The following is a 25,717-nucleotide window of genomic DNA, read 5'->3' on the forward strand; positions in this document are numbered from 1 at the left end:
AATACAGAATTTTATTAAGTGGTGCAAATGCCGCCGTTCTCCTGAATCTGGCACTGTCTTTCTTTTCTTCCTGCTCCTCTCCGCTCCAGAGACACGGCCTCCTCATCCCTGTATATAACTAGTCTTTTTAGCCAAGTAGGCGTTGTCCTCATCTCTTTTCAGTGGGTGTTTTCTTGAGGACCATGCCCAGTTGGATAAGACTAAATACACATACAGGATAGAGGAGGCCATATAGCAGGAACGGAGAGGAGCAGGAGGAAAAGTAAAACATTGCCGGATTCAGGAGAACAGCGGCATTTACACCAGGTATAAAGTTACATAGTCATGATCAGTGATGGGTCCTCCTTAAAGGGGTTGTAAAATATTAGAAAAACTTACTGGTCTCCAAAAAAAGAAAAAAAAAAAAAAAAAGCCACACCAGTTCAATAAGGCTTAGCTAGCAAGTTCCCATTGTCCCACCATCTCCAAGCCTCCACCCAGTGACCGGATCATACTTTATCATCCTGACTTTTACCTCCGTACTCTCCTCAAAAAGTGGAGATCCTGAACTTCTGGAAAAAACCCAAAATGTTCACAACAAACCAAGAATTCCTTTTGCAAAATGAGGTCCTATTGGGGGGGTCTTATGTTTTGGAACCTGAAAGCTTCTGATCATTATAAACCAAAGCCTTCGGGGGTGCATTCCTAAAGGGGTGTTCCCAGATTTATTAATTTATTTATAGGACATTGAATTTGGGCTACAAAAATCCATCACCGTCATCCGCTTCCTTCTTGTGCCGACTGCTGGACGATGGCACAAAAAATCACGAACACTGGAAGGTACAAATGATATAAAATAGAATTGTATATGCTGTAACTTGGTAAAAGATTTATATAAAACCTAAAATATAAACCTAAAACTGAAGCCCAAGGACAAAGGTCCCAGGTAAGAACCAGGCTAGATACAGAAATTATCTGAAAAAGCAGCAAAAGTAAGGGGATAGCCAACAGGGCTGTGGAGTCTGTAAGCCAAACCTCCGACTCCTCAATTTTCCAGCATGGCTGCTGTTCTACTGATTTAAAAAAAACTGACCGTCACATCCAAACAGATTAAGTGTGAAAAGGTGCTGAACCTAGAATCACAAACTCGTAAACTTTCCCTGTCCCACTATAGGGCAAGGAAGGACGACCTCCATGGTGCTGTCCGGAGGGACGTAATGGAAATACATGGGACAAACGCCGCAAGTCACCAGCAAAGCCTAGAGGTGACTCGGAGTGACCAATGGTTTATAGTTCTTTTTATGTGACCCACAAGCAACCAGAAATTTCAAGGTATTGCCCTAGACCACCGGGGAACTTTACTACAAAACCTTTCACTACCCGAGACCTCCGGGGAACTTTACTACAAAACCTTTCACTACCCGAGACCACCGGGGAACTTTACCATTTATTTTTATATTGCAGTATTTTTCGGATTATATGACGCACCCCAAATTTTGAGGAGAAAAAACAGGAAAAAAAAACGTTTTTTTTTTAAAATAAAATGGTGGTGCTTCCTATAATCCACGCGTCTCGTTGATTACCGGGGGTGGTGGCTGCAGTGAAGTGGGGTCCCTGCTGGAAGATGAAAGAGTGGAGCATTGCTGCAAGCTGGAATAAGGGGGTGTTCCAATGTGCGGTGCGCCACTGCGGGTGTCTCTGGTGCTGCGCAGGCTGTGATGACATTTTGTGAAAGGCCAGAGCCTCTGCAGTTCCATGGTTTCCTATGCGGTGGACTCCTGGAAAATGGCTGCCGGGGGCAGAGCATGCGCAAATGGAGATCTCGAGAGATGAAATCTCAGCACTGAGCAACCTGGGTTTCCATAACCCCTCAGCAGTGCCACAGGCTGATCACCTCCATGCCACGCCACATCAATGCAGTAATTGATGCAAAAGGAGCCCCAACCAAGTATTGACTGCATTTACTGAACATACATTTCAGTAGGCCAACATTTCAGATTTTAAAATCATTTTTGAAGCTGGTGTTATGAAGTATTCTAATTTACTGAGATAATGACTTTTGGGTTTTCATTGGCTGTAAGCCATAATCATCAACATTAACAGAAATAATCACATGAAATAGTTCACTGTGTAATGACTCTATATGAGTTTCACTTTTTGTATTGAAGAACTGAAATAAATTAACTATTTGATGATATTCTAATTTTGTGAGAAGCACCTGTATATTATCATCACTGTCCCCATTGGGGCTCACAGTCTAAATTTTCTATCACTATGTCCGTGGAGTATGGGAGGAAACCGGAGTACCCGGAGGAAACCCACACAAACACAAGGCGAACATGCAAACTTCGCAGGTGTCGTCCTTGGTGGGATTTGTACCCAGGACCCCAGTGCTGCAAAACAATGCTAACCACTGAGCCACCATACAATGCTAACCACTGAGCCACTGTGCTGCCCCTATGAAGCCTTTAACTTCCCTAGACCACCAGGGAGCCTTACTATGAAACATTTCACTATCTGAGTCCACCAGGGAACTTTATAGACAATGTAGAAATTTACAATAAACTTTTTTCCCCTCCATATTGTCATGTGAAGACTTTTTTGCAGATCATTTGTACATTTGAATGACACCATTCACTTTATCGTACATTTGCGGTGTTTAGCTGTACGGGGTTAATTCATTTTATATTTTGATAGATCTGACTAATATGGACTTGGCGATACCAATTATGTTACATTTTCTTAATTTATTTTATGAGGGGGGGAAAAAAAAGGGGGCAATTTCAAATATATATATACCAAGATAGCAGGGTTGGTAGCCCACCGGCGACAGCTCCATTTAAATCCCCATCATCATCTAAATGGTTAACAGCAGCGATAGGAGCTCAGCAGATCCTCCACACATATGGACCCCACTGTGGACGTATATTTACATCCTTTGGCGTTAAATGGGTTAATTTAATCAGTGGTTCGATACCTGAACATTTACACTCCCCGGTGGTTCAGGACGATCCTGCCCGGCCGTCCACAGATGTCACTTGGACCTTACACCACTACGGACTGCGAAAACATTGGGGGCATTTCCTTTGTGCACAGCCAGCACCAGCAGACATAACTTTTTCAAAGTTTATTAAAAATGTCCCCTGCCTGGATCTCCAGACACAACAGGAGGCGAAACTGACGGTTCTTGCTGAGAAATGGATTAAGACAAGCAAAAGGTCAAGTCCTGGACAATAAGGGACTACAAATAAAATCACAGCGGGAAATGAGCGGTGGACGGAACGTCAGGGGGATGCGGTTGTGAAAAGTTCTCTGGTTTCTTGTGCTGAGACTGAAGCGTCCCTCTTCTTGGAGGGGTGGAGGGGTTGGAGGTTACACAATCCCATTTTCTTCTGCAGGAAGAGCAGCGGGGTCCAGGCCGAGCTGCTTCATCTGCACCGCAATGTCAAACAGGTAATCGTAGCACTCGCACCTGAGACATAAGACAGAAAGCGAAGGTGAAAGTCGCATCGACCACATGGAAAAGCATTCTGCATGGTGATCAAAAAGGACAATTACGTGTCCGTGCAGAGGGGGAGCGTGCTTAGCGCATTCTGGCCCATGTAAACATGCCACCGATGAGCAAAACGCTCATATATTGACTGAATGAATCGTTCATGCGGATCATTAAATCATCATGATTGGCAGCAGACTGAGCTGTATTAACCATCGCTCTGTCCCCGGACAGCTCGTAATTTTAATTTACAGGTCCCATATCTGCCGGATGTTATTTGGGACCATGAGAACACGCGATTCTCCATCTACACAGGTCGTGACAACTACTCAACTGCGTCCTACTCTCTGCTGCCATCGCACCCACAGGACATGATGATCATATCTCATCATCAGAAGTTACAGGGCACAATCTTTTTATTTCCCCAGGAGCCGATGCTAGAGGTGGAAGCTGTGCCGGTTGAAAACATATGCACGCTCCTATGGGCACTTAAAAGGGATTTGAGGATTTTTTTTTTTTACTTAAAATACATGCATTTGTGACCATAAATTATTTTTGCAATTGGGTTTCATTACACATTTAGCACCGTTTGGCTTTTCCAAGCTCTTAAATTTATTGTCTTTGGTCATATATTAGCAAGAGCAGCTAAAAAAAAGACAGATAAAAGAGGTACTCTCTGGTCAGAACGAGCTCACTTAAGGATTCTCAGTTAACTCACTCTGCAGCCAGCAATAGTCTGCGCAACACAAAGGCTACAGAAGGCAAACGATACACTTGAAGCCCCCGAATGCAGGCATTTTGGTTTAAAAGTGTGCCCCCATTAACAGATGGTCATTCTGATAAATGGCCATCCTCAAAATGCCCTAATAAAGCTTCTTAGGGACAGTCGTATTATAGACCTACATAGTTTTGGCTTTCTCCCAAGTGTCTCCCCAGACGTAGACCCCGTGACGACGAACCAGCACCGCGCAGGAATCGGGATACTCCTCCATGGCTCTCGCCATTCGATCTTTCAGGTCTCTTTCTTCGGGGGTGTTCTCCACGATGGGGACCACCAGCACATCATCGTATCTGGGAAGTGACAAAACGGCTATAAATACAGGGCATTCCTATGGACAGCAAGCAGAAGCATCTGCCATTACCGGTAATATTCCCCACTGCTGCACTTCCTGATTCCTTTAATCATTTCTTGGTGCGTGATCCGAAATTCCTTCCCCGGAAACAGCAGCGTGGAGAGGACGGCGGCTTTAGAGTGAGTGTGGATCACGGCTCCAGCACCTGAAAGGACGAGCGGTCACAATTATCTGCTGCGGTGCCTGAGCGCACAAGCTCCGATAATGTTCTCTGCACACGCACATTATGTATACGTACACGCACATGAAATGCTGTAATAGTCTATAACAGTAGTCCCCGTTCCCCAAATTAAAGGGGTGACACCAAGACTGGAGGTGACAAGTACTCAATTGCTGGCGGTACAACTGCTGGGATCCTTCTCGTTCCTGAGAATGGGTGTCCGAGAAGCCCCATCTGAATGGCACCAATGGGGTGTTCCTGGTACATGGTCAGTGTTGGGCATTCTGACAGTCTGGTGGGGTGCTGCTGACACATGGCAGCTCTTTCTCACACCGCCTCGTTATGTGAAGTATCGGCTGATCAATGCTGCTTACCTCTCATAGTGTAAGCGTTCATAAACAGGGGGGTGCACTGACTTTTCTTCAGGTTCTTGTACGGTGGGGGGCAGCTGATGTCTCGCTCATCGATATCGCAGATAAACAGGTCATCCGGCTGCGGGAAGGGGAACACAGCGTTACTACTGGTCACCAGGGGAGGATCCAATGGATTAAAGGGGTACGTTTATCGTAAAGTAAGATATTCCATCACTTTCTATTTAGTAGGGGGTGATGACACAACATCCCTTTAAGAGACTGCAAACCATCGCTATTATATATGTGATACTGGACGTCATTAAAATCCGCTGGGGGCCAAACTAAGCTTATGGGGGACAAGTAATGGTCATCCTACGGCTGCAGACGCCATGGTGGTCGTCTTCTGGGTGACACCGCACTAAAAGTCTCATCATCCCCACCCACAGTGGTAGTGCCAGAGCAGCCAGCGTTCCGTTAATTGCTTATTAAATGGGAGAATTAGGTTCTATAGTTTTCTTTTTAGAAATGTGGATTTAGAGACACCGGGTAATAAATGGCGTAAGTGACGTGTGGCGGTGATTGGCCGTCCCCGGCGGCTGCCGTGAAAGCAGAAAACAACAGCTGAAAATGGAAAATACTCAAAAAGCGATTAGGCGGCCGTGTGTTGTTCTGTACGGGAGAAGTACGGTGTCGGGACGTCCCCCGCAGCGAGGGGGCCTCATCATCCGCTCTGTACACACTGAGATGACGCCATTCTGACGCTGATCGCATTAATAAGAGTCTGTGTAAATTTCATGGCTGGAGGCCGCGCCGTCGTCCCGGCTGACGCCGTCACTACGGATTAGCGCTGTCACCGTCTATAGCTGTCACCGTCCTCGGCTGGATGCGCTGCCGGCATCGTATGCTAATGAGGACAGTCACAAACAGCCGCCGATGTAAGGGTTAAAAAGTAAAAACACCACAATAATATCACCATAAAGTTAACGTTTTTTGCATTCTGATTTCCTCCTTTTTCCAGGACCAGTAAAAAAATAGTAAAAATTCCAAGTGGTGTTTAAAAGGAGAAAAACCTGCAATTACGCCATTTTTTTAAATTGTTGTTACGGTATTTATTGTGTGCTAGAAATGGCGCTTCATTGCGATGCTCCAGCTCAGTGCGGTGCGATAAACCCGTATAGTTTTCTTTATTTTGCAAATTTTCTGAAATTTTTTTTTTTCTTCTAGATTTCTCTTTTGTATAGTTTATATTTTTCTATGGATAGAGCCACGCGAAGGATTTTTTGTGAACATGCAACGTTTTCCAAGCTTTTTATTGCATTTTTGGGGTGAAGTGCGGTGAATGAAAAACGTCAATTCTGACCTTTGATTTTTTTTTTTTTTTTTTTTCCAATGTGTACCTTGTGGGTTAATTCACTTTATATTTTGATAGATTGGACTTTCACAGATTTTTTATTTTAATTGGTAAAACATTTACGACCATAATATCTCAGTTACGAATGATCTTTTAGGTTAGTCTTAGCCTTAAAGAGTTGTTCCATCTTCATGGAAAATTGTTCGTATAGACAAGCGCTATGCTAAACTACCAATTTATGAAGATGGGAATACAAAATGTGATGGCCAGAAGCCGCCACTAGAGGGAGCCTACTGAAGACAGTTATTATTGTGTTCAATTGCAGCTGTATAAGTCCGTGTACACACAGCTCCCCCTGGTGGTAGCAGAAAGCAACCAACGTGTAATCATTTAAGGTTGCAATGAGACAACCCCATCTCTACAAGCAGTCAGTGGTTTTAACGTTCCCTAGATTGTGAATGGCAGACCATGTACGGTGCGGTGGAGGCCGGGGTCCCGATATGACGACCATATGTCTTAGGAGACGGCCCAAGTGGGAAATGTCTTTATGGATGACCTAGAGGACAGCGGCCCTCCTCTGCTAGCAAGGAGACCACTGACTCGCTCTCTGGAGGACAGTCTCACCTCCTGGACAGACTGTGAACCGACTTTACTGTGTCCGCAATTATCATACCTGAATTCTTTCTTTTTGGACTCCTGAAGGTGCAATGTATATTTCATCCCTAGTTCAAAAAAAAAAAAAAGATAAAAAGAAATTAAAACATAGTTCTGCATAGGAGCGGTGTACACGGAACGGTAAGAAATTAGGCAGTCAGTAATGTACGGTCGCGAGTGACTTGCTGGTAATACGGGGAGGAGACGTTCACAACTTACTCGTATTTTATGCTGATGCCGCCTCCGGTCCCTGTCACCCAGCCCAGGTTGTAGAACTGTCTGCACAGCTCCGGGATCAGGTTTCTCGGGTGTCCTTTCTCCTGCAAGAAAACAAAGACATAAAGCTGTAAAATGCAAAGCATCTTGGGAAAAGTACATGCAAATTAGACTTCCTCCAGCAGGAAGAAAGCAGCTGATCCCCTTGTTCTGCATGCAGCACACACACTGTATACGCCGTAGGCACCACACACACTGTACACGCCGCCGTACGCACCACACACGCACTGTACACGCAGCATTGTATATGCTGTACGCAGCGCACACACACTGTATACGCACCACACACTGTATACGCCGTAGGCACCGCACACGCCGAAGTACGCACCACACACGCACACTGTACACGCAGCATTGTATATGCTGTACGCAGCGCACACACACTGTATACGCAGCACTGTATACACCGTACGCACCACGCACACACTGTATATGCAGCACTGTATACACCGTACGCACCACACACACTGTATACGCTGTACGCACCACGCACACTGTATACGCCATAGGCACCACACACACACTGTATACGCCGTACGCACCACACACACACTGTATATGCAGCACTGTATACACCGTACGCACCACACACACTGTACACGCACACTGTATATGCCGTACGCACCACACACACTGTACACGCACACTGTATACACCGTACGCACCACACACACTGTATATGCACACTGTATACACCGTACGCACCACACACACTGTATACGCTGCACGCAGCCTCTTGTGCGGTACCACCAGCGGAACACCGTCGCGAACACGCCGCCGCCGGGATCAGCCGAATAATTCACTGACTGCCGCCATCTTTGTACAGGAGGAGCACATGCGCAGTTTTAATGTGACCGCCGCTATCTGTCTGCACAAAAATGGCGGCGAATCTGAATTCCGCGCAGGCGCAGTGAATCATTAGGCTGATCCCGGCGGCAGATGCGAGACGTGTCTACAGGCAGAGGAAGCCGGTCACATTAAAGGGAACCTGTCACCTCCAAAATCGGGGGTGAGGTAAGCCCACCAGCATCAGGGGCTTATCTACAGAATTCTGTAAGGCTGTAGATAAGCCCCCGATGTATCCTGAAAGATGAGAAAAAGAGCTTAGATTATACTCACCTGGGGGCGGTCCGGGTGCTGGTCCGGTCCGGGGCCTCCCATCTTCATAGGATGACGTCCTCTTCTTATCTTCACACTGCGGCTCCGGCGCAGGCGTACTTTGTCCTGTTGAGGGCAGAGCAAAGTACTGTAGTGTGCAGGTGCTGGGCCTCTCTAACCTTTCCCGGCGCCTGCGCACTGCAGTACTTTGCTCTGCCCGTAACAGGACAGATCAGTACGCCTGCGCCGGAGCTGCAACGTGAAGATAAGAAGAGGACGTCATCTGATGAAGATAGGAGGCGCCATGACGGACCGCAGCGGGACCGCCCCTGGGTGAGTATAACCTCTTTTTCTCCTCTTTCAGGATACATCGGGGGTTTATCTACAGCATTACAGAATGCATTACAGAATGCTGTAGATAAGCCCCTGATGCCGGTGGGCTTACCTCACCCGCAATTTTGGGGGTGACAGGTTCCCTTTAAAGGGGTTTTCCCAATAACAAAAGTTCATTTTAAAAATTGTCTGTGTCTGACCGTGTACGCAGCATACCACATCTCCTGGGCAGGGGAGGAAGCAAAAGACAATACTGACATTAAAGCAGTGGGTCACAGTGGATTCATTTTGTGAGGTAAAATATTTCACTGACTGTTTTTAAACAATATTTTACCTCACAAAAAGTATCCTCTGCGATGTCCTGCTGTAATGTCAGTATTGTCTTTGAGGGGAGAACACAGGAAGGAGAGAGACAGGGGGGATAGAACATGGGGCAGACAGGTCAAAGAAGAGAGCACAGATGGGAGAAGTCAGCACACGGGGAAAGAGAGCGTGGATAGGTGGGTGAGCACATGGGGGGACAGATTCTAAACGCTGCAAAGCGTTAATAATAATTATTGTGATTATGAACAAATTCTCCTATAGGTCTCGCTCGCACTTATGATGTAATCAGCAGAGTGCAATTGGATAATAAAAATGGGATTGCGCTCGGCCGAAAGTTAACCTATAGGGCCGCTCACGGCTGTGATTAGTTTCTCGTGCTGAATCGGAACGCGAAAACAGTGGCAGCATGCTGGGATTGCACATGCCCATAGACTTATATGTGAAACATCGCACTGCACTCGGATGTCACCAGAGTGCAGTGCGATTCCTACTGACACCGGCAGCAGAGGAGATTGAGAAATGAATTTCTCCGTCTCCTCTACAGCCGTGTTGCGTTCCTCCCTCCAAAGTGAGAGGATTGGAGAACAGAGCGCTGACCCTCGGCTCCCGCTCGTAGCAGCCGAGTGTGAGGTCTGTCTGAGGCCTGCGATTGGCTTCATGAGGTCACATACAAGTACAGGGAGGTTGAAGATGAGCGAGGCACCCCGAAGTGACCGCAAGACATCCATCACAGGCCTCAGATAGACAAGGAAAGAAGGGGGGAAGTCCGGAGGGGGAACAAAGGGAGAGCGAGGACGGAGGGGGGGGTGCCCAAAAGGGAGCGCGAGGCCGGAGGGGGGTGCCCAAAAGGGAGCGCGAGGCCGGAGGGGGGTGCCCAAAAGGGAGCGCGAGGCCGGAGGGGGGTGCCCAAAAGGGAGCGCGAGGCCGGAGGGGGGTGCCCAAAAGGGAGCGCGAGGCCGGAGGGGGGTGCCCAAAAAAGAACGCGAGGCCGGAGGGGGGTGCCCAAAAAAGAACGCGACGCCGGAGGGGGGTGCCCAAAAAAGAACGCGACGCCGGAGGGGGGTGCCCAAAAAAAGAACGCGACGCCGGAGGGGGGGGACTCGCGACGCCGGAGGGGGGGGACTCGCGACGCCGGAGGGGGGGGACTCGCGACGCCGGAGGGGGGGGACTCGCGACGCCGGAGGGGGGGGACTCGCGACGCCGGAGGGGGGGGACTCGCGACGCCGGAGGGGGGGGACTCGCGACGCCGGAGGGGGGGGACTCGCGACGCCGGAGGGGGGGGACTCGCGACGCCGGAGGGGGGGGACTCGCGACGCCGGAGGGGGGGGACTCGCGACGCCGGAGGGGGGGGACTCGCGACGCCGGAGGGGGGGGACTCGCGACGCCGGAGGGGGGGGACTCGCGACGCCGGAGGGGGGGGACTCGCGACGCCGGAGGGGGGGGACTCGCGACGCCGGAGGGGGGGGACTCGCGACGCCGGAGGGGGGGGACTCGCGACGCCGGAGGGGGGGGACTCGCGACGCCGGAGGGGGGGGACTCGCGACGCCGGAGGGGGGGGACTCGCGACGCCGGAGGGGGGGGACTCGCGACGCCGGAGGGGGGGGACTCGCGACGCCGGAGGGGGGGGACTCGCGACGCCGGAGGGGGGGGACTCGCGACGCCGGAGGGGGGGGACTCGCGACGCCGGAGGGGGGGGACTCGCGACGCCGGAGGGGGGGGACTCGCGACGCCGGAGGGGGGGGACTCGCGACGCCGGAGGGGGGGGACTCGCGACGCCGGAGGGGGGGGACTCGCGACGCCGGAGGGGGGGGACTCGCGACGCCGGAGGGGGGGGACTCGCGACGCCGGAGGGGGGGGACTCGCGACGCCGGAGGGGGGGGGACTCGCGACGCCGGAGGGGGGGGACTCGCGACGCCGGAGGGGGGGGACTCGCGACGCCGGAGGGGGGGGACTCGCGACGCCGGAGGGGGGGGACTCGCGACGCCGGAGGGGGGGGACTCGCGACGCCGGAGGGGGGGGACTCGCGACGCCGGAGGGGGGGGACTCGCGACGCCGGAGGGGGGGGACTCGCGACGCCGGAGGGGGGGGACTCGCGACGCCGGAGGGGGGGGACTCGCGACGCCGGAGGGGGGGGACTCGCGACGCCGGAGGGGGGGGACTCGCGACGCCGGAGGGGGGGGACTCGCGACGCCGGAGGGGGGGGACTCGCGACGCCGGAGGGGGGGGACTCGCGACGCCGGAGGGGGGGGACTCGCGACGCCGGAGGGGGGGGACTCGCGACGCCGGAGGGGGGGGACTCGCGACGCCGGAGGGGGGGGACTCGCGACGCCGGAGGGGGGGGACTCGCGACGCCGGAGGGGGGGACTCGCGACGCCGGAGGGGGGGACTCGCGACGCCGGAGGGGGGGACTCGCGACGCCGGAGGGGGGACTCGCGACGCCGGAGGGGCAAAAAGAAAAAATATGAAGAAGGGAAGAGAAAATGGGAGGAAGGAAAGATCCCAGGCCGCAGCCCCGGGAGCTGTGTGGACAGTGGAGCAGACAGAGGTTTCTTCTCCCCTTTCCTGACTGGATACATAGCGGTTTTGCACCATTCATCCGTCACATTTTATTTTCCTAAGAATAGAATTTCAAAAATTTGGGGGGAAATTCGTAGTGAAATGGAAACATTTGCTCGTCACTTCCCAAGACACAACAGGACACACCGGGATTCTCCGAGCCCGGCCCCGTATAGCCGGTGGGGCAGCATAGGGAGCGGGGCAGGAACATTCCCCGTGTGACAGAGCCGGCCACCGCCGCCATACTGCACCTTGGCGTTGTCGGTCTGGTTGCACACGTCCCCGTTGCAGTAGTACATGGCTCCGGGATTGCGCGGCTCCCGTTCTCGGTGTCACATCCCCGGGGCTGTGTGCTGTCACTCGCTGCTGACCGTTGAGGACCTGGCCTCACACTGGAGGCTCCGCTGTCCTCCTCCAGATTTGTCCCCGTAGCCTCCGGCGCCGAATCTATTGTGTACGTATCGTACTTGGTCTACAACAAAATGGCGTCCGGTCGTAGACTTCCATTGCGTCATCCGGAGACATATTTTATGCAGAGTTGTGTAAAAAAAAATTTCTCCTCTAGTGTTTTAACTTTGGATTTGTGTTTTTAAAACTGTCTCAAATTTTAACCGAACTCTTCGGAGGTTTTTTATTCCGGGGATAAGAGCCGCGGTTTCAGCCGCCGCTGGGTGATCTTCCATCGGGCGCGCGGCGGGCAGCCCCTGTCAGGGACCTGCGGAAGATGGCGGCCTCCTTGAGACTCGGCTGCCGAGGAATCGTCAGGTCATTTGTCGCGGGTCTCCGGAGCGCGGGTCAGGGCGGTGCTGCCGGTGGTTTCAGGCTCCTTCACACGACTGAGAGACAATGGGGTAAGATGGCGCTGTTCATGAAATGTTGTGAGCTGTCAGGGGTGAGGGGCCGTGCTGGGACTTCTAGTTCCACAGCTGGAGGAAGGAACTCATTCTATGTCATGGCTGCTCGTCTGCACATAATCATAGCCAATGGCATCGCTGCTTATTTTCTCCCAGGGGCTTCTGTAAAGTATAAGCTTGATTCTGATTGGTTGGGCTGACTTTATACCTCCTTGTACTCTGCAGCCGGAGCTGCTGCTGCACCTCCTTTAGTGACTGGAGCAGTCGCCGTTCCTTGGTCTCAGGTTACATTACTCAGTGTTTATCGAAAGCAAGGTCTTGAATATCATGTACCGTCACCGTGAAGAACGTTTGTCCGGCCGGTGAACTCCCCAAAGAGGGCGTGAAGACGAGATGTGATGGCGTTCCGACCTGTCTGATGAGCGTTTTCACATAGGGGATCAAGTAGATCCCGGAAGGTTTGCTGTTCATTGCCGGCATATCGCTCAAGAGTGTGGGTTGTGGATTAAGGACTTTAAACGTTAAATTCCTGAATCTAGGTGTACATTTTTTATGAAAGTGAATGTTTCCGAGGTCTGCAGGAGAGAAGCTCGGCCCTTTCTCCAGAGCCGACCTCTCCTGTGATGACCGTGCATAATCCGAGAGGTGGATAATACGTGGGTCATCTGGGGGGCCGGAGTGTCCCGTAACATGTTCGCTTGTTCTTGCCCCTGTACCGGTCGTAGGACAGAGAATAGCTTCTGTTTCTGAGAGTTTTTGTTTCCTCCATTTGTGGCCCCACGTCTGCTATGGTTTCTTGGTCGCTCGTATCAGTCAATAAAAAAATGCTAGAGGTGGCAACTTCTCCTTAGGATCTTTGTAGGACTTTGTCTTGGGAAGACCTGTCCTCCTACTGCCCGAGTGGCTCCAATGGTCTGCTCTGTGGGATCCTATGCCCCATGTGCGTGCTGGAGGTCTGTGCCCCGTCTGTTCTCTGGGGTCCTGCACACTGCCTGCGCTGTGGGGTGATGCGCCCCGCGAACGCCGTGGGGTCCTGTGCCCCATCTGTTCTCTGGGGTCCTGTGCCCCGCATGCGCTGTGGGGTCCTGTGCCCCATCTGTTCTCTGGGGTCCTGTGCCCCGCGTGCACTGTGGGGTCCTGCGCCCCGTCTGTTCTCTGGTGTCCTGTGCCCCGCTTGCGCTGTGGGGTCCTGCGCCCCATTTGTTCTCTGGGGTCCTGTGCCCCATCTGTTCTCTGGGGTCCTGTGCCCCGCGTGTGCCGTGGGGTCCTGCGCACCCTCAGACCACTCCTTGAACCAAAGTGTTATTAGTTACCTCTGTTTCAGGGGCTGTGCTAATCTCTACTGAGCATGCATCAGTTGTCACTTCCGATTTTTGCTCCGTAGATTGCTGTTAGTGTGCACTGTTCTTCTCAGTGCATAGTGACAGTGCGCTCTCTCATCGACTCCAATCAGTAGTAACTAATCAGCAAACAGCGCACTGTCAGTGTGCATTGTAAGAATACCCAGCATGCAGAAACCAGTGCAGCTCCCCACAATTGCACTCTCTTGCCGGCTCATTACTGCTGATTTGAGTCAACGAGAGAGCGCACTGTCACTGTGCACATCTTCCAGGGACTAACCCAGCCCCTGAAATGAGCTTTGTTTCAGGGAGGGGGCAGGGACTATGGCAGTGACCGCAGCCTCTGCCCACTGATGACGCTTCGTTTGAGTAAGTATCCCAGCATGCACTGGGATTCTCAAACGTGGCTTCATGAAAAAGGAAGTAGGGAAAATATAAAAACTATTGAGGGAAGAAAAGGGAATTTTTATTTCAAGTATATTAGAGAATAGTTTAGATGATGGTACTGAATAGATAGGGATTTTGTGGGGGGCGTGGCCTGGACCTGGAGATGAGCAGACGTGCTTCGGACGAGCTCCTCGGTCCCTTCCAGATTTGAGCACCGAAACCTGCTTTAGCGTCCTGTAGACCCCGGACTATGGAGCCCACAGCACTCCACACATCAGGATCGGTGTGCCGACGGGAGCTGGAACGCTACCACTGTGAGCCGCCATCGCCGCTAGTAGGGTGAAGTCCGGAGGAGGAGGTGCGCTGCCCCGGTGACAGAGGAGCGGCGGTGAGATCGCCGGCGTGAGGGAGTGCGCCCGGGACCGCGGCGCACTTCAAAGAAGACTCGGTGAGTGTGGGAGTCAGAGGAGTGGGAGGGAAGCAGCCCAAGGAGGACGCGGCGGCCATCTTAGCCCTGGAGCGCTGCAGGGCAGGCGACCCGCGGCTCCGTCCGCCTGTGGTGAAGCTCATCTCCCCCTGCAGCCCCTCACTGATTATCCGCCCGCAACAGCAAACAGCCTCACTTACCCGAGGAGGGGCGACCGGATACGGCACCAGCAGGGCTTCAGAGGCCCCCTGCATGTCCTCCTTCTCCCTGGTCCCTCTTTTGGTGCCAAATACCGCCATCTTGCCGAGAGGCAAAGCCTGAGGCCCAACTCACCCCCTAACAAACTTGACTTACACAAAAAATAAAAATAATAATAATTAAAAAGACAATTTGCGAGGGCGTGGCCTGGACTCTGAGCAGAGTAGACGTGTCTGGCTCTAGCTCCCGTGTGGTGCCTGCTCAGGACTAGGATGGCCTTCCTCGGGCTTTCCTCCCACCCCCCGGATTTCCTCGCCTAACGCAGGGCCTTCATAAGGGAGCAGACTCCTAACTGTAGACAAGGCTGCTTATACCGACTTGCTCACAGTCCATAAAACTCCAAACCATTTTCCCCACTGAATCCAAAACTCATATAGGAGAGAGGCACCCACTGTTGGGGAACCCGTCTGCCTGATGTAGGCACACATGCCTTGCAGATCCCCCCCCCCCCCCCCCCCGCAACCACTTATTTTCTATTAACCCCTTCACCCCCGGAGCTTTTTCCGTTTTCGTTTTTCGCTCCCCTCCTTCCCAGAGCCATAACTTTTTTATTTTTCCGTCAATTTGGCCATGTGAGGGCTTATTTTTTTGCGGGACGAGTTGTACTTTTGAACGACATCATTGGTTTTACCATGTCGTGTACTAGAAAACGGGAAAAAAATTCCAAGTGCAGTGAAATTGCAAAAAAGTGCAATCCCACACTTTTTTTGCTTGCCTATTTTGCTAGGTTCACTAAATGCTAAAACTGACCTGCCATTATGATTCTCCAGGTCAGTACGAGTTCATAGACACCTAACATGACTAGGTTATTTTTCACCTAAGTGGTGAAAAAAAATTCCAAACTTTGCAAAAAACAAAACAAAACAAAATTGCGCCATTTTCCGATACTCGTAGCGTCTCCATTTTTCGTGATCTGGGGTCAGGTGAGGACTTATTTTTTGCGTGCCGAGCTGGCATTTTTAATGATAGCATTTTGGTGCAGATACGTTCTTTTGATCGCCCGTTATTGCATTTTAATGCAATGTCATGGCGACCAAAAAAACGTAAATCTGTCGTTTCGATTTTTTTTCTCATTACGCCGTTTAGCGATCAGGTTAATGCTTTTTTTTTATTGATAGATCGGGCGATTCTGAACGCGGCGATACCAAATATGTGTAGGTTGGGGTTTTTTTTTATTGATTTATTTTGATTGGGGCGAAAGGGGGGTGATTTAAACTTTTATATTTTTTTTATTTTTTTCACATTTTTTTTTACTTTTTTTTTTTTTACTTTTGCCATGCTTCTATAGCCTCCATGGGAGGCTAGAAGCAGGCACAACGCGATCGGCTCTGCTATGCAGCAGCGATCATAAGATCGCTGCTACACAGCAGAAATGCCGGTGTGCTGTGAGCGCCGACCACAGGGTGGCGCTCTCAGCCACCGGCGATCAGTAACCATAGAGGTCTCCAGGACCTCTATGGTTACAATGTACAAGCATCGCCGACCCCCGATCATGTGACGGGGGTCGGCGATGCGCTCATATCCGGCCGCATGGCCGGATGCGGTAGTTAAATGCCGCTGTCTGCGTTTGACAGCGGCATTTAACTAGTTAATAGCGGCGGGTGATCGCGATTTCACCCGCCGCTATTGCGCGCACATGTCAGCTGTAAAAAACAGCTGACATGTCGTGACTTTGATGTGCGCTCACCGCCGGAGCGCACATCCAAGCAGGGGACCCGACATCTGACGTACTATAACGTCAGATGTCGGGAAGGGGTTAAAGACCCACAGGTGTATATGGGCAAAACCAAAAAAGGCACTGGACTGCCTCCAGATTCTGATTCACTCTCTGGCGACATGGATCGTTTTCTAAATTCAAATAGCCAACATAGGAACACAAGATCCAAATCCTCCACCAAGACCCCAGGTGATAGCTCTAACACACATGATCCACCAGCCCACCAGGGCTCCCCTGATAGAACGACCGATGATGCGGATGACAACGAACTTCCAGAGGATGTGTCTGTAAATGAGCTTAGCAAATTCATTAGATCTCTCCCTACCAAAACAGACCTGGAGGCCTTTGCCTGCCTTATTGAAAACTCCTACAAAAAAGAGCTTCACGCACAAATCAGAATTCACAACTCGGGTGGAAGAGGTAGAGAAGTCCCAAGAAATTATTTTACAAGAATTACAAACCCACAGAGGTTATAGCTAGCCGTGCTCAGAGATTAGAAGAGTTTGCGACAGGGATGGAGGACTTAGAAAATCGCAATAGACGTAACAACATCAGAATCCGTGGCCTTCCTGAATCCATAATTCCCTCTGACCTGGACTCTACTGTGCGGAAAATATTCCTAGACCTCCTAAACGGTGAGGAAGGCGGCGCAATTGAGTTTGACCGTATTCACAGATCCCTGGGTCCCAAACCGTCATCAGAATCGAGACCTAGGGACGTCATCTGCAGAGTACATTACTATAAAACTAAGGAGGCCATCATGCTGGCTGCCAGGCAGAGGGGCACTATTAACTATTGTGGAACACAGATTTTATTACTGTCTGACCTATCCAGACGTACGTTACAGCTCAGGAGAGCAATTGCGTCCCTTATTATCTCTCCTCAAGGAAAGAGACATTACGTATAGATGGGGATTCCCATTCCAGTTGATTGCCTTCAAAGGCGGGAAAACAGCCATTTTTCGCAATCGCTGATTTACGATCACAAAGCTCATGTGATCATAAAAAGCGATGTATGTACGCCAAAATGGCACCAAGAAAAGTGACAGCTGGCAGGCAAAAGGATCAGTTTTTGTGGATCAGACCAGGTCACACAAGTCTTTGCTAAAAGTAAAAGTCTGTATCGCTATCTAGTGGACTATTCACATAGAAAAAGCATAGTGTGAATGAAATTGTGCTGGTTCTTCTCTCCCGGTGACAGTTGCAGCAGGTCCTTCTCCCCCCGGTGACGGGTGCGGCAGGTCCTTCTCCCCCCGGTGACAGGTGCTGCAGGTCCCTCTCCCCCGGTGACGGGTACGGCAGGCTCTTCTCCCCCGGTGACGGGTACGGCAGGCTCTTCTCCCCCGGTAACTGGTGCGGCAGGTTCTTCTCCCCCGTTGACAGGTTCTTCTCCCCCGGTGACGGGTACAGCAGGTTCTTCTCCTCCGGTGACGGGTGCGGCAGGTTCTTCTCCCCCGGTGATAGGTACAGCAGGTTCTTCTCCTCCAGGACGGGTGCGGCAGGTTCTTCTCCCCTGGTGACAGGTACAGCAGGTTCTTCTCCTCTGCTGACGGGTGCGGCAGGTTCTTCTCCCCTGGTAAAGGGTGCGGCAGGTTCTTCTCCCCCGGTGACAGGTTCTTCTCCCCCGGTGACGGGTACAGCAGGTTCTTCTCCTCCGGTGACGGGTGCGGCAGGTTCTTCTCCCCCGGTGACGGGTGCGGCAGGTTCTTCTCCCCCGGTGATAGGTACGGCAGGTTCTTCTCCTCCGGGACGGGTGCGGCAGGTTCTTCTCCCCTGGTGACAGGTACAGCAGGTTCTTCTCCTCTGCTGACGGGTGCGGCAGGTTCTTCTCCCCCGGTAAAGGGTGCGGCAGGTTCTTCTCCCCCGGTGACGGGTACGGCAGGTTCTTCTCCCCCGGTGACGGGTACAGCAGGTTCTTCTCCTCCGGGACGGGTGCGGCAGGTTCTTCTCCCCTGGTGACAGGTACAGCAGGTTCTTCTCCTCTGCTGACGGGTGCGGCAGGTTCTTCTCCCCCGGTAAAGGGTGCGGCAGGCTCTTCTCCCCCGGTGACGGGTGCGGCAGGTTCTTCTCCCCCGGTGACAGGTTCTTCTCCCCCGGTGACGGGTACAGCAGGTTCTTCTCCTCCGGTGACGGGTGCGGCAGGTTCTTCTCCCCCGGTGATAGGTACAGAAGGTTCTTCTCCTCCGGTGACGGGTGCGGCAGGTTCTTCTCCCCCGGTGATAGGTACAGAAGGTTCTTCTCCTCCGGGACGGGTGCGGCAGGTTCTTCTCCCCCGGTGACGGGTACAGCAGGTTCTTCTCCTCCGGGACGGGTGCGGCAGGTTCTTCTCCCCTGGTGACAGGTACAGCAGGTTCTTCTCCTCTGCTGACGGGTGCGGCAGGTTCTTCTCCCCCGGTAAAGGGTGCAGCAGGTTCTTCTCCCCCGGTGACGGGTACAGCAGGTTCTTCTCCTCCGGGACGGGTGCGGCAGGTTCTTCTCACCTGGTGACAGGTACAGCAGGTTCTTCTCCTCTGCTGACGGGTGCGGCAGGTTCTTCTCCCCCGTTAAAGGGTGCGGCAGGTTCTTCTCCCCCGGTGACGGGTACAGCAGGTTCTTCTCCTCCGGGACGGGTGCGGCAGGTTCTTCTCACCTGGTGACAGGTACAGCAGGTTCTTCTCCTCTGCTGACGGGTGCAGCAGGTTCTTCTCCCCCGGTAAAGGGTGCGGCAGGTTCTTCTCCTCCGGTGACAGGTACAGCAGGTTCTTCTCCTCTGCTGATGGGTGCGGCAGGTTCTTCTCCCCCGGTAACGGGTGCGGCAGGTTCTTCTTCCCCGGTGACGGGTGCAGCTGGTTCTTCTCCCCTGGTGACGGGTGCGGCAGGTACTTCTCCCCCCGGTGACAGGTACAGCAGGTTCTTCTCCCCCGGTAACGGTTGCGGCAGGTTCTTCTTCCCCGGTGACGGGTTCAGCGGTTCTTCTCCCCTGGTGACGGGTGCGTCAGGTACTTCTTCCCCAGGATGTATTTTTTCTTGCTCTCGGTCCCGTCTTTCCAGCCGCACTTCAGTCCTCGATGACATTTCCTCAGCCTCCGTCCATCACAGAATGAGTAGAACGTCGTTAGTAAATGTCGCGTCATCTTGTTACTTTAGGAAAATAATAATTTGCACATCGCACATTTCTGATCTCCTCAGTGTTGTGTTTCCCGATGGAAAATTTCCCAGAAGAATTTGCCTTTGAGCGAAGAGAAAATTCTGTGTAAATGTCATATAGTGGGGAAATAAGTATTTGATACACGGCCGATTTTGCAAGCTTTTCCACCTACAAGAAATGGAGAGGTCTGTAATTGTTATTATAGGTATTTCACCTGTGAGAGACAGAATCTAACAATGAAAACAGAAAATCACATTGTAGGATTGTTACATAATTATATTACACTAGATTGTGGCCCGATTCTAACGCATCGGGTATTCTAGAATATGCATGTCCACGTAGTATATGGACAATGATGATTCCAGAATTCGCGGCAGACTGTGCCCGTCGCTGATTGGTCAAGCCAACCTTTATGACCTCATCGTCGCCATGGCAACCATTATGACATCTACGTCGATACTGTGCCTGTCGCTGATTGGTCAAGGCCGCCAGGCCTCGACCAATCAGAGACGCGGGATTTCTACGTCGATACTGTGCCCGTTGCTGAGTGGTCGAGGCCCAGGCGGCCTCGACCAATCAGAGACGAGGGATTTCCAGGACAGACAGAAAAACCCTTAGACAATTATATATATATTCTAGACTGTGGCCCGATTCTAACGCATCGGGTATTCTAGAATATGCATGTCCCCGTAGTATATGGACAATGATGATTCCAGAATTCGCGGCAGACTGTGCCCGTCGCTGATTGGTTGAGGCAACCTTTATGACATCATCGTCGCCATGGCAACCATTATGACATCTACGTCGATACTGTGCCCGTCGCTGATTGGTCGAGGCAAATTCGCGGCAGACTGTGCCCGTCGCTGATTTGTCGAGGCAACCTTTATGACATCATCGTCGCCATGGCAACCATTATGACATCTACGTCGATGCTGTGCCCGGCGCTGATTGGTCGAGGCCTGGCGACCTCGACCAATCAGAGACGCGGGATTTCCAGGACAGACAGACAGAAAGACAGACAGACAGACAGACGGAAAAACCCTTAGACAATTATATATATATATATATATATATATATATATATATATATATATATATATTTTATTGCAGGAAATAAGTATTTGATCGCTGACCAACCAGCAAGAATTCTGCCTCTCACAGACTTGTTAGTTTTTCTTTAAGAAGACTCCTACTCTGTCTAAGGACACCAGGGACAGAATTGTAGACCTGCACAAGGCTGGGATGGGTTACAGGACAATAGGCAAGCAGCTTGGTGAGAAAGCAATAACTGTTAGCTCCATTATTAGAAAAGGAAGAAACACAAGATGACTGTCAATCTTCCTCGGTCTGGGGCTCCATGCAAGATCTCACTTTGTGGGGTAAGGATAATTGTCAGAAAGCTCAAGTATCGGCCCAGAACTACACGGGACGACCTGGTCAATGAGCTGAAGAGAGCTGGGACCACAATCTCAAACATTACTGTTAGTAACACACTACGCCGTAATGGATTGATATCCTGCAGGGCACACAATGTCCCCTGACTCACGCCAGAACATGTCCAGGCCGACTTCAAGTTCACCAGTGACCATCTGGATGATCCAGAGGAGGCATGGGAGAAGGTCATGTGGTCAGAGGAGGCCAAAATAGAACTTTTTGGTATCAATTCTACTCGCCGTGTTTGGAAGAAGGATGAGAACAACCCCAAGAACACCGTCCCAACCATGAAGCATGGTGGGGGAAACATCATACTTTGTGGGGTCCTTTTTTTGCAAATGGGACAGGACGACTGCGCCGTATTGACGGGGGTCATGTATCGCGAGACTTTGGCCAACAACCTCCTTCCCTCAGTAAGCTTATTAAAGATGTCTTATCGTAGGGGTTGCCCGGGTAAATTCAACAAAATCTGGGATAGATGGAACACCTCCCATCTCACTCTGTGACCTGACTAATTGATGAAGACATGGTTTATCTGATCTTTTGTTCAGCAAGTATTGCGTAATGGAAAAACATTCGGCTATTGTTAAATGGCGGCTTAGTAGTTCTAGAGGCTTAGTTTAGTTGTAGTTTAAGAACTTTATGTCCTGACAGTTCCATAATTTCACATATATGTTTTTTTTTTATGTGTAATGATTGGCATATGTATGCTCTGTCTTTTCATTCCCTGTAAATGTAACCATGCAGACCAATGACAAGGACAAATATGTATGCTGTATTTTATTTGTGATTAATAAATAAACGAATAAAAAAAAAAAGATGTCTCATCGATGGATCTTCCAGCATGACAATGACCCAAAACAAACAGCCAGGACAACTAAGGAGCTGCTCCATAAGAAGCATTTCATGGACCTGGAGTGGCCTAGTCAGTCTCCAGACCTGAACCCAATAGAAAATCTTTGTAGGAGCTGAAACTCAATGTTTGCCGGCAACAGTCCCGAAACCTGAAAGATCTGGAGATCTGTATGGAGGAGTGGCCCAAAATCCCTGCTGCAGTGTGTGCAAACCTGGTCAGGAGCTACAGGAAACGTCTGACCTCTGTAAGTGCACACAAAGGTCTCTGGACCAAATATTAAGTATTTGATAAAAATAGAAAAATAGAACTTATGTCATACAATAAAATGCAACTGAATTACCGTATGTAAAAGTCATACAATGTGATTTTCTCTGTCGCCCATGACGGCACCACGGAGAGAGGGGATCCGCCCACCAAGGACAGGAAACCTACAGATAAAAAGGCGGTACCACTCTCCCGCATCAGTTGGTTTCTTGTCCTTGATGGGAGACCTACAGACTTACCAGAAGAAGATCGTCGTGGGATTCCGGGGCCAATCAGTCCGACTCAGGCAGCGGGGGTCCCCCTGCCTCGGCTGGTCTGGTGACCCGAGGCGCCACCGCTGGGGCTAGTGGGCCTCTAGGGTGTGCGGGGGAGGTGGTATGGAGTTTGCGGTCACCTCCCCAGGTAAGATGCAGCAGCGGCAACATCCAGGGGGGTCCCTCTGTGGTTGCAGGAGGAGCGGCGCAGCTCTCTTTGAAAGCGTCAGCCTGCACACTGCATAGCCGCCCGGCGTGCAGGGAACCGCGCTTTAAGATGGCTGCAGGCTGCAAGAGACCGGGAGCTCCGGTGGGCAGCGTCTCATGCGCGCCATGCGCGGCGCCATCTTGGGCCAACTGCGAGTGCGCGGGATTTGGGAGACGATAACGACCCTCTGCGCAGGCGCCAGCGGACAGCGCTTCTGCGCGGGCATCGGTAGAGGTGCTTCTGCGCAGGCGCAGATTCGAATCAAGCGGCCGGAATCACCGCCGCATAAAAAGCAAGCTGCTCCAGCCATCCGTGAGCAAAAAGAGCCGCAGCACGAGCCTCAGTGCGAGCCGCAGCACCAGCAAACAGCCGCAGTAATAGCCGCAGCACAAGCCGCAGCGCCAGCCGCAGCACAAGCCGCAGCACCAGCCGCAGCACTAGCCGGCCGCAGTACCAGCCACAGACTAACAGCAGCCTATGTAAGGCACAGCCTACAGTCAATTATGAGCAACCTGGCATCACCCTTACCAGAATCACCACCAGCATCGCCGCAGCAGCAGCTAAAACGTCAACAACAAAAAGGACACCAGGATACCACGGGTAAAGAACGCCAAAGGTCCCAGCATAGCAAGGAGTCCAGTACGGCGTCGGGGAAAAAGACAGATGCAGAGCATCCCCAACCGGTATTTATGGGTCCTTGAGGTGGTAAGTGATCTTCGTGAAAGTTTGAGACAGTAAGGGTATTATTTTGTCTCTTTTTACTCTAGGGGAAGAAAAGCTTAGGGAAAACTAAGCATAGGATTTGTGCCCTTTGTAGAGAAGACCTTCCAATTACCTGGGAGAAGAGACTTTGTAGTATATGTATACAGCAAACAGTTTCCGAGGGGCTTCCCGGGTTTGCAGCCGACCTTAAAACTCTGATTAAAAATCCGGTAGAAGACACCTTTAGATCTCTTAAGAGTGGAAAAAAACGGAGGAAGACTAGACACAGGTCCCCGTCTCCGGTGTCTAATACAGACAGTGATGATGCAGACTCAGATTCGTCTATTTCCTCCTCTTCTTCTTCATCATCTTCTTCCTCTGGGGGTCACAGCTGTTTTCCCTTGGAAGACACCGATGGCCTCAAAAGCAGTCAGGAGCACTATGGGGTTAATAGACTCTCAACCCAAAAGGTCGGTCCAAGACATTATGTTCGGGGGTCTTGAGCAAAAGAAGAAAAGGGCTTTTCCGCTTAATGAGACAATTTCCGCACTAATCAAAAAAGAGTGGAAAAAACCCGTAAGGAAGGCGTTATTAACACCAAAGAGAAAGTACCCTTTTGAGGATGAATCCTGATCCTTTTGGGGAAAAAGTCCCCAAACTAGATGTAGCTATATCTAAGGCATCTAAGAAATTCGCCCTCCCTTTTGAGGACATGGGGGTCTTGAAGGACCCTATAGACAAAAAGGCGGATGCCTTTCTCAAAAGTTCCTGGGAAGCAGCTGGGGAGGTCTAAAACCGGCAGTCGCCGCCGCATGCACGTCCCGTTCGCTAATGATTTGGTTAGACCAACTGGAGAGCCAGCTAAAGGGGAAAACATCCCGTGACTCCATACTGAGCACCTTGCTTGTATTGAGGGGCGGCCGCATTTTTAGCAGATGCTTCTGCTGATTCTATTAGATTAGCTGCTAGATCAGCAGTCTTCTCTAACGCGGCTAGGCGCGCCCTCTGGCTTAAGTGCTGGCCGGGGGACTTACAGACAAAATCTAAGTTATGTACCATTCCTTGTGAAGGGGAGTTTTTGTTTGGTCCCACCCTGGATGACATCCTGGAGAAGGCAGGAGATAAAAAGAAATCTTTTTTCCTCCCTGGGCTTCCCCGCTTATAGACGGCCCTTTCGGAGCAAGAGGTTTTTCCGTAAAAAGCAAGGGCAAAACCAGGGAAAATGGGAGGATAAGAAAAGCAGAAATAAAGGATACTTGTTTAACAAAAACCCCAGCGACAACAAGAAACCTTCCCAATGAAGGTTGGCCCCAGGTGGGGGGAAGATTGTCACTCTTTCTCCCGGCCTGGGAAAAGATTACCTGCAGCCAATTGATCCTGGGCATAATAAAATCAGGGCTGAAACTAACATTTCTAAAAACCCCTCGCCCCTCCTTTTCGATAACATCTCCAAGGTCTTCAGGGGAAGAGAAATTGGCATTGGAAAACGAGGTCATGGGACTAGTGGACAAGGGAGTTCTTCTGGAAGTTTCCCCACAAGAAAGAGGGCAAGGTTGCTACTCCCCTCTATTTCTGAGAAAAAAAACCGGATGGGTCGTACAGGACTATGATAAACTTGAAAAGCCTAAACAAATACCTAGAGGTTCAACCGTTCAAAATGGAGACAATAAAGTCATCTATAAAAATGCTGTTTCCTCGGTGTTTCATGGTAGCCCTGGACCTGAAGGATGCCTACTATCACGTCCCTATCCACATAGATCACCAGAGGTTTCTCAGGATAGCAGTTCATATCAGGGGGAGATTGTCACTTTCAATTTTCAGCCCTACCTTTCGGACTAGCAATAGCCCCGAGAATATTCACAAAACTAATTGCGGAGGTGATGGCTCATCTCAGAGAGCAAGACACCTTGATTGTACCATATCGGGACGACTTTTTGGTGTTGGGCTCCTCTCCCCAACACTGCAGCAATCAGCTGGAAACCGTAACGAGGTCTCTAGAGGAACTGGGCTGGCTAATAAACTTAAAGTCCAGATTGGTGCCTTCCCAGGTCCAGGAATACCTAGGTCTCACTCTAGACTCTATAAAGGAAGAATGCCGGCTTTCTGGGGAAAAAATACACAGAATAATAAGGCTAGTGTCCAAAATACAAGCTCTCCCCTCTATAACTCTGTCAGGCTAT

General features: G+C 51.1%; 2 protein-coding genes across 2 annotated transcripts in view; one reads left to right on the top strand and one right to left on the bottom strand.

Annotated features, from left to right (window-relative positions):
- Positions 1 to 1,924: 1,924 nt before the first annotated feature.
- APIP (APAF1 interacting protein) lies at positions 1,925 to 12,206 on the bottom strand. Its single transcript, XM_077287033.1, has 7 exons — positions 11,962 to 12,206; positions 7,343 to 7,443; positions 7,143 to 7,191; positions 5,140 to 5,257; positions 4,615 to 4,750; positions 4,376 to 4,543; positions 1,925 to 3,451 (listed from the first exon to the last, which is right to left on the bottom strand). Exons 1-7 carry the CDS (start codon positions 12,007 to 12,009, stop codon positions 3,352 to 3,354), a joined length of 720 nt encoding a protein of 239 aa, XP_077143148.1. The 5' UTR covers positions 12,010 to 12,206; the 3' UTR covers positions 1,925 to 3,351.
- Positions 12,207 to 12,240: 34 nt separating this feature from the next.
- PDHX (pyruvate dehydrogenase complex component X) overlaps positions 12,241 to 25,717 on the top strand; it is a 152,665-nt gene continuing 139,188 nt past the window's right edge. Inside the window, exon 1 of the mRNA XM_077287030.1 lies at positions 12,241 to 12,561. Coding sequence (XP_077143145.1) covers positions 12,435 to 12,561 — 127 coding nt within the window. The 5' untranslated portion in view covers positions 12,241 to 12,434. The remainder of the gene's footprint in view (positions 12,562 to 25,717) is intronic.

This window comes from Ranitomeya variabilis, chromosome 2, assembly GCF_051348905.1.
Source record: "Ranitomeya variabilis isolate aRanVar5 chromosome 2, aRanVar5.hap1, whole genome shotgun sequence".
NCBI classification, from domain to species: Eukaryota; Metazoa; Chordata; class Amphibia; order Anura; family Dendrobatidae; genus Ranitomeya; species Ranitomeya variabilis.